At 38.7% G+C, this 9,081-nt stretch overlaps 1 protein-coding gene across 1 annotated transcript; it reads right to left on the bottom strand.

Moving 5' to 3' along the window:
* Window positions 1-7,962: 7,962 nt before the first annotated feature.
* On the bottom strand, window positions 7,963-8,774 carry LOC127653019 (synaptonemal complex central element protein 2-like). Its single transcript, XM_052139503.1, has 4 exons — window positions 8,691-8,774; window positions 8,540-8,616; window positions 8,253-8,460; window positions 7,963-8,157 (listed from the first exon to the last, which is right to left on the bottom strand). Exons 1-4 carry the CDS (start codon window positions 8,772-8,774, stop codon window positions 7,963-7,965), a joined length of 564 nt encoding a protein of 187 aa, XP_051995463.1.
* Between the last annotated feature and the right edge of the window lie 307 nt (window positions 8,775-9,081).

The raw sequence follows: 9,081 nt of genomic DNA, 5'->3' as shown, positions 1-9,081 counted from the left end.
ATATTTTCAATCAAAAAAAAAAAAAAAAAGTTCAAATCTAGGGCGTGCTGATGAGTGACTCAGTCAGGCTTCCTAAGCAACCAATTGGCCTGGTTGGAAGGGTGGGTAGGGTCATGTTGGGTTAACCTCCTCGTGGTCACTATAATGTGGCCAATGATTTAGGCAAGTCACTACTCCACCACAAGGACCTAGCGTGCATTGGGAATTGGGCAGGCCAAATTGGGGAGAAAATCCCCCACAAAAATAATAATAATAATGCTGTATATCAATTTCTTTCTGTTTTGATGCATGCATTGTAATGTATGGTTGCTCTATGAACATGCAATATTATTTTACAGAGGCGCACTGGTCATGGCAATAAGGTGTGAGTCGTCCTCTTCAAAGCATCAAGAGTGCAGCAGCAGCTGCTGCTTTACAGGGTCAGAAAGAGTCTGATATGATCTGACATATTGCACACTTTAAGATGTCAATTATTGTCATTTAAATTGTACAAAAGTCTTTTTTAATTGAGTCAATTTACAGCAGAACTATAGAATTAGAGTCATGTACTTTTAACACATGTTACCTTCTTTGCCATCTGAATGTATATCTTTTTTATTTTATTATATTTTAAAGCAATCAATATATATACAATGAAATCCACTCTGAAAATCCACATGAATCCACTTTGATAATCTCAGCCTCCAAATGTAATTTAAACCTGGAAATACATTTTTTAGGATTTAGAAAATTTAAAAACAAAGACATTGTGTGACAAATTTTTCACTCGTTCTTATGCACCTAATATAATTCATATTAAAATTATGCTAAATTAAAAAAATGCAAAATCGAAGCATTTTCACAAGTGGACTCTTTTACCCGCACTATTCACATTTGCATATATTTAAAACGCACACATGCATAAAATGTGCATATTTGCATAACATTATAAGAATGCATATATGTTTATAATATCATTGTTGTCCTTTCCTCATCAGATGCAGAGAAGGCCGGTGAAAAGATGCATGTGAAAACACGTTTGTTTACTTTTTGTTGTAATATAATCTGCTGATTACAATCCTGCATGTTTATTATATAATGTTTCTAACCCTTCATATGAACCTCTGCTAAAGTGCAGTTTAACTGGCGAGATGCTTTAGATCTGGAGGGTCTCCTGATGGAGGAGGAGATCATGATCAGAGACTCTTTTCGCACCTACTGTAAGTAGAAACTCAGGTCACGCATCATAATGGCCAACAGAAATGAAGGTGCGTTTGTATTATAATATATGTAATATAATACAAATAATGTAATGTATTATCCCCAATCGGCCCGATGAGGAGCGCCAGGGATCAAGGCGGCCGGTGACGATGATTCGAGAGAGAGAGAGAATTACGGGCATGTCCGCCATGTGTGCGTTTATGTTTGTGCTTTTGGTTTAAGTTTTCATTAAATATTATTTACATTTACATTTATGCATTTGCCAGCGACATCGCGTGCAACAGCAACTCCATCCCATTAATTTTCAATGAGAGCACAGCGACTTCCGGCGACACGAGCTGTCGCGACCGTTGGCGACTAGATGTGGGCATGTCCAGCGATGCGACAAAGTTGAGACAAGTTCAACTTTATTCAAATGAAGAGCGACTTACAGAAGCGACAGCCAATAGGAGAGAAGACGGGAGAGCTCACGTGATCCTTCTCTCTCTCTCTCTCTCTCTCTCTCTCAGCTCCTGCAGTAATGGAAAGATGGATGAAAGGCAAATTCTTGCTGTTAGCAATTATCCAGTGCTCTATGATATGGATATGGTATATCCAGCCGCAGCTCTTGCACCAGCCGGTGGTACTCGCCGTGCTGACTCTGAGATTGAATGGTTTTGTGGACCCAGACAGACCGGCGTTCCCGTTTTCGCCGCAGATAAACAGCCGCTATGGCAACGAGCATGCCTTGTTTCTCATTCATCTTTGATATAAAGCATTTTTTGTACTGATTCCATTTATATTTAGTCTTTTCCCTCCAAAATTTTTGTTTTTAGCGCCAAGAAAAGCGATTCGCTGTCAACAGCAATGGAATGACATCCGTGAATGTCATTTATAAACATTACTAGGCAACCAGTAGTGGGAACGCCCAATGGCAACCTGCAGCGACAAAGAGAAACCTCTTTCTTTCTCTTTTGTGTACTGTAGTTTTTGCCAGTCTCTCTATCTCTGCCTCTCTTGTCACTCTCTCAGATCAGAGAGTTTTAAGTCTTGTCAACAAGACGCCTTTCCAACAGGAATCAACAGATTCCCACCACTCCCTCTCATGCCATGTGTCCTCCCTGCGGGCCTGTTTCTCCTCTGATCAATCTCTCTCTCACTGTCCCGTAAGCCATCTTGGCCAGTACTACTGTTAGAGACCCCCCACACCCCAAATACAGTCCAGTGTGGTAGAGAGAGAGAGAGAGAGAGAGAGAGAGAGAGAGAGATGTGAGACGAGACTGAGGAATTTATTGCCAGACACTCCCTACTCTATTCCTCGGCCCAATTCTAAACAGGGTCATTCTATGAACCGGGTGCCATTTCAAAGTAAATATCTGTAAGATTTCAAAACATACTATCAGACGAAGAATGGGCCTTATTCATGAAACACATGCCAAACGGATTTGTACGTGCAACCATTCTCGTGAAAACTGAAGTACGAATGGATTTATGACCGCTTTACACATTTACAAAATCTTCCTTCATGTGTTTCATGAATAAGGGACTTTTACTTCATGTTTATACATTAAAGTGTGCCATCTCAAGCGAAATTAATACTTTTAAATATACGCAGGGATGAATAATTCTACCAAATTAGTTTTGCTATCGCCTCCTGAGACCCGAGTGTGACTGCTGTGTGCATTTTCCATTTTTGATTTGTAACTAGTAGCACCAAATAAACCAGCAAACAAAATAATGATGTCCACATATGTGGACAGCTGTACTAAGTTGTGAAAATGTTTAATAATATCAAGCTTTAGAAATAAATATTTATTTATTTATTTGATTTTTTTTTTATCAAATTGTTTATGATGTTTCCAGGAGTGTTGGTTATTCATGTTTTTGAGACATTACCGACATCAGAAATTAGCATAATTAATTCTGATTTAAATTAATGGCCAGCATCATCCAATCACAGCCAAACATGTTAAAATAAAATTATACATTATAAATTCTGAATCTATGTACTGATGATCATTGTCCCATATCTGAGTCATCCAAACATCATTTGCAGCCTAAAACTGAACTTTTGGTCAGATTTTAGGAGTGAATGAACTTCGCTGCATGGCAAAGCTATATGATGCTCCCTTGCTCCCTATTTAGTGCATGACTTAACCTCCAGTGTGCTGTCTGTCTGCACTGGTCTCAGAACAGTTATAGGAGAGCTATAGGATGCTCCCTTGCTCCCCATTTAGTGAATGACTTAACCACCAGTGTGCTGTCTGTCTGCACTGGTCTCAGAACAGTTATAGGAGAGCTATAGGATGCTCCCTTGCTCCCTATTTAGTGAATGACTTAACCACCAGTGTGCTGTCTGTCTGCACTGGTCTCAGAACAGTTATAGGAGAGCTATAGGATGCTCCCTTGCTCCCCATTTAGTGAATGACTTAACCACCAGTGTGCTGTCTGTCTGCACTGGTCTCAGAACAGTTATAGGAGAGCTATAGGATGCTGCCTTGCTCCCCATTTAGTGAATGACTTAACCACCAGTGTGCTGTCTGTCTGCACTGGTCTCAGAACAGTTATAGGAGAGCTATAGGATGCTCCCTTGCTCCCTATTTAGTGAATGACTTAACCACCAGTGTGCTGTCTGTCTGCACTGGTCTCAGAACAGTTATTGGAGAGCTATAGGATGCTCCCTTGCTCCCCATTTAGTGAATGACTTAACCACCAGTGTGCTGTCTGTCTGCACTGGTCTCAGAACAGTTATAGGAGAGCTATAGGATGCTCCCTTGCTCCCTATTTAGTGAATGACTTAACCATCAGTGTGCTGTCTGTCTGCACTGGTCTCAGAACAGTTTGAAAGGCGTCTAATTCAACATAAAGCCTCAGAAAGCAACAATTTTCAGCTTTTGGATGAACCAATTGATTCTCAATGTGATAATACTCAGTGAATACAGGATTTCTAAGCACAAATGCGCTATTGTACACATTACTGTACATTGTGTTTAGCAGCGTGGCGTTTCGGTGTAATTAGGATTCTTACCAGATGTAGTTATGTTGGCGTTTCTCCCAAAGACAAACTATGATGTGGTCTGTGCCATGTTTTTGTCACATGGCCTTGACGTCAAAATTTAACACTTTACTGGTAGCAAAGAGTCTTCTGTACTGAGATCAGTCGGTTTGAATTAATTAAAATTATGCGTTGCATATAGCGAAGCCAAAATACAACGTCCACGCTTGTGTACACGGGGTCGCATAAGGATAAAGAGAAGGGCAGTGTTTATGAGGGCCTATTATTTAAAGTATTAGCATCCACGTTTAGCTATGACCAGAGCCAAATACAATCCATCCAGTTGCACCTTCACCCTCACTGGCTCCAAGACTTAGTGATGCATTATTCTTATTATGAAGCCTATTGGTCAATAGATTTATTTACTTGTTATGTGGCCATCTGGCTAATGTCAAACAACATTCTAGATCATTTATAACTTGTTTCCACATGGTGGTGCCATGAGCCTTTCTTTAAGGACTGCATTCAGGTGATGAGAACAGTAATATTGTTTAGGCATTAATACAATAAATACAAACATTAGATAAAAATGAGATATTATTATAAAAATGTGGATTAGCAAAGTCGGCAAGCATCAGCTTTATCATGTTCACTTGTGCCTCACAGGATTACAAACTCACCAGTGGCCGATATTTGCATGGTGTGGGCCAAATGTGATGATGGGAAGGTACGTGGCTTCATCTTGGAACATGGCATGAAGGGTCTCTCCACCCCCAAGATCAAGGCCAAGTTCTCCCAGCGAAATGAATGAATATGATATGACTAAATATTGACTCATTTTAAAGGACATTTTCATCAAAAGACTAAAAGTATGACTAAAAAAAAAAAATGTAAAAGCATGTCGTTTTGCGATAAATCGCTCAAAGATTTTAAAAATGGCATATCGGATGAAACTAGAAACTCTTTTGACTCAAACAGGTTTCAATGTACTTAATTAGGTTTCTTACCAGATGTAGTTTTGTTGCCATTTCTCCTACAGACAATCACCGCTGTGATCGGCACCATGTTGTTTAGTCACATGACTCCGTATGTCGAAAGTGTAACCCTTTACTAACAGCTCAGAGTCTCCTGAACTGAGGTCAGTCGGTTTAAATGAAATTAAATAATGCATCGCGTATAGAGAATCCAAAATGCAACATCCACGCGTGTGGACGCGGGGTCGCGCAAGATTAAACTGCAACCAGTTACATGTTATTTAGTAAAAATGTTTTTACCCAACATTGCAAAATATTTAACACTGAATATTCTCTTCGGTTGTAGGTACCCATGATATCCACTCTCTTATCCTGGGCCGAGCCATCACTGGACGGCAGTCCTTCACGGTGAAAGAAATGAGACATTGTCTCTTCAGTCCCCAGCGGGACAGGTCATGTACACTGAATGCTGCTGCCTTTTACCAATAGGCCATTTAGTCCCTGGAAGCTATGTAAGGGGTTGCATCATTTACCACTACAACTTCTTTTGAAGTCTTTAATAATGCTAATCTGTATCTGAATCTGTGTTCATAGGTGGAAAAACCTAAAAGTGTTTTATTTAAGTCCTTTACATCATTTTTGAATGTAATTATATAGTCCGTCAAAGAGTTATTTTTCTCTGTTCTAACTAGATCGCAAGGTTTTTATAAGTAGGTTTGTAAAGTAAAGTGCATGTTTGTATGTTTTTGCATTATTGCTGACACAACTATTCACTCCGGTATTATCACACCCAAGAAAAATCATTTTAAGGTTTACGCATTTCAGTTTCATAACAAAATTCCTTCAAATTGAACAGAGTAATCATTAACTCTTACATGCATACTTCAGGTCTTTAGAGGCCGGGACCTCTTTCCACCCTCTGTACCTCATCCATTTTTTGGAGTTGTGGCCACACCTCTTTAGTAGTCCTCAATCTATGTCTTATAAATAAAATGGCAAACAAAAATAGATGTATAATTGTTTAAGTACCAAAAGTCTATAGGGTCTCTAGAGAACCACGGTATGCAGAGTGTCTGTTTTGTTTTTTGCACTTCCATAAATTATATTTTTTACTAATTTACTATCACACAATATATATTTCTTTGCGTATTCCAAGATAAATGAGTACTATATTCATATAAATAAATACTTTTTCACAAAAATTGTGAATTATCAGTATTTTATATGCGCATACACGTACATGTTACATATTATTTAAGGTGGCACTGATGTATCAGTGATTTACATGATTTACATTTGACATTTCTATCTGAAGGAAGTAAACTATAGCAAGTACAACACATGAAAAGTATGATATGACTTGTCATTTGGGATTACTACTGATATAATGTAAGTTGTGCATCTATTTCGACTCCACAAGTACATGAGAAAATACACACGGGATACATATACATTACACATGTGTAGATTGAGTGTTATGTGTAGCTCAATTTGTGTTTGACAGCCAGTTGCATCTCATGAAATTTCAGTGATAATATAATGGATCCTGTTCTTGATTGGTTTCATTATCTCTTAAATTTTTGTAGATATAAGTGCCGGATCTCTAAAGACCAGAATATGTGCGAGAGTTTGGGAAAATGACCGTGCATTTAAGGGTTATTAATATAATTTTGTTAAACAACACAATTCAGTTAGATTTTTTTGAATGCAACTGAAATGCATAAATCTTAAAAACCGGCTAAAATATCTGGTTCCACTTTATATTTCAAGTCTTTAACTACGATGCACTAGCATTAAAATGCATACAATACAAGGTATTTATTGTAACTACATATTGCTATGCAAAATTCTCACAAGATTCACATTTGCTGTTACTGTACCGCCAGGTTTAGGGGTTACATTGTATCAAATGCTTATGTACATGGTAGTTAAAGACACCTAATAAAAAGTGGGTCCAAATATGTTTTGCATGCGTGGAGTGGAGCATGGAGTGGTGGTGGTGTAGTGGTCTTAAACCACATAACTGGTAAACTGGTAATCAGAAGGTTGCTGGTTCGAACCCCACAGTCACCACCATTGTGTCCTTGAGCAAGGCACTTAACTCCAGGTTGCTCCGGGGGGGATTGTCCCTGTAATAAGTGCACTGTAAGTCGCTTTGGATAAAAGCGTCTGCCAAATGCATAAATGTAAATGCATGCTGTTATGAGCCGAAACTATTTTAAAGATTTAAAGCTTGTGAATAAATTGTAAAATAAAAGAAATTATAGTGTATCCACTTTATTCTCATTACACAGGTGGCACTGCATCATTATCATATTTTATGTGTTTTTGGTTTTTCTATATTTAGAGTTGTAAGATCCATAAAGAGAATTGGAAAAAAATGTAATGTGATTTCAAACAGAAACGCTGTGAAAAAAGGCCTTAATCCTGGCAAGCTTAGACCTAGTCATTGAGACACAAACAACGCTGTTGTTAACCAAACTACATTTTATTTCAAAGAAACGTAGACCTCTAAATACATCAAAATACATGTGAAATTAGCATATTAATTTCGGACTCAACATTACAATTCTTCAACATCTTCTAACATATCAAGTTCACTTTCAAACATGGATGCTTCGGGACTTATAATACATTAAATTACCGTGAGGAAACAAGACGCACCGCCTCTATAAATAATTTAAATAACTGGTATGAAGTTTGCGTAGATCAATTCGTTCTTAATGCACTTCTACTCCTCATGTTCTGCCCTAAGTGTGCCATGCCTTTGAGACTCTTCATATTCGGTTATTGCCGCACTGCTCAGTTGTGCATCTATTGCTCAGTGCTGTGCTGCAGGCCCTTGTTAATGGCTGCCAGGGTTTGACTGGCTCCTTGTAGCTCCATACTCAGCTGACTGCTCCTCTCCAACACTTCGGACAGCTCACTAATGCTGGCCTCCATCCCCTGACTGTGCTGTTCATAAAACACAAACATCTGCTCCTTTACCTGCTGACACATCTCACGCACCTGCACAAAAACACACAGAAATGTTAAATATGTTACACTTTCAATGTCTTTCTTTGTCTCTGTTGTACCAGTGCTTTGTATATCATTGCGAGGACCTTTTTAATGAGTTTTTCCTCAAAGCTGTCCATCACGTGTTGGTCCATGGCCCGTCTCTCGTTGATTCTCTCGATAAGGTCCTGTGCTTTCTTTCCAATCTCATCTATACTTGAACTTGTGGGAGATAACAGGCCAACATCTTCCATTGCGCTGTTGGCCGTTGAATTTCTGGTTGAGGTTTTTGAAATACCGATACCAGAGTCCTCACTGTCAAAGGGTGAAAGATGAAATGAGGGGTGTTCATAATCAAATCATATGGACTAAACTAGAATAGCTTCTGGCTCACCTCTGCGGCTCAATGCTGTCATCCAGACTTACAAACGATAGCGCTTCACCTGTTGCGCTACGCCCCTCATCAGGCACCTGGATTGACAAGACGGTCATGAAGCATTGTTGAATAAATCTGACAAGACCACAACATGTTGATGTCTTACCACCTTTGCCGATGCTTGGTGATGACCAGCTTTGGGAGTTGACTGCAAAGTTGTGGAGTCTGAGTTTCCAAAAAAGTGCTGAGCCATGGCCTGATGGAGTGAATATATAAAGATGATAATATTGAACATTACACATTAAGTCGTCATTTATATTTGTGTAGCCCCTTTCACAACACAAATCGTGTCAAAGCAGCTTTACAGAAAATTAAACTGTAATATCTATAGTCTTAAGAGTTGTCATTGTGTACGATTGTGAATTGTGTATAAAAATAAGTAATTAAATAATCATAGTATTTAGGAACCCAATTAAAAGATTTGCATGATAAAACAAGCCCATTCGATATAGTTTTAGTGATTTATAAGATAGTAATATCATGGCACTTTAAAATATACC

The sequence above is a fragment of the Xyrauchen texanus genome, chromosome 12 (genome assembly GCF_025860055.1).
Source record: "Xyrauchen texanus isolate HMW12.3.18 chromosome 12, RBS_HiC_50CHRs, whole genome shotgun sequence".
Lineage (NCBI taxonomy): Eukaryota > Metazoa > Chordata > Actinopteri > Cypriniformes > Catostomidae > Xyrauchen > Xyrauchen texanus.
The sequence above is the reverse complement of the archived record's forward strand: the minus strand, read 5'-3'. Positions and strand labels throughout refer to the sequence as shown.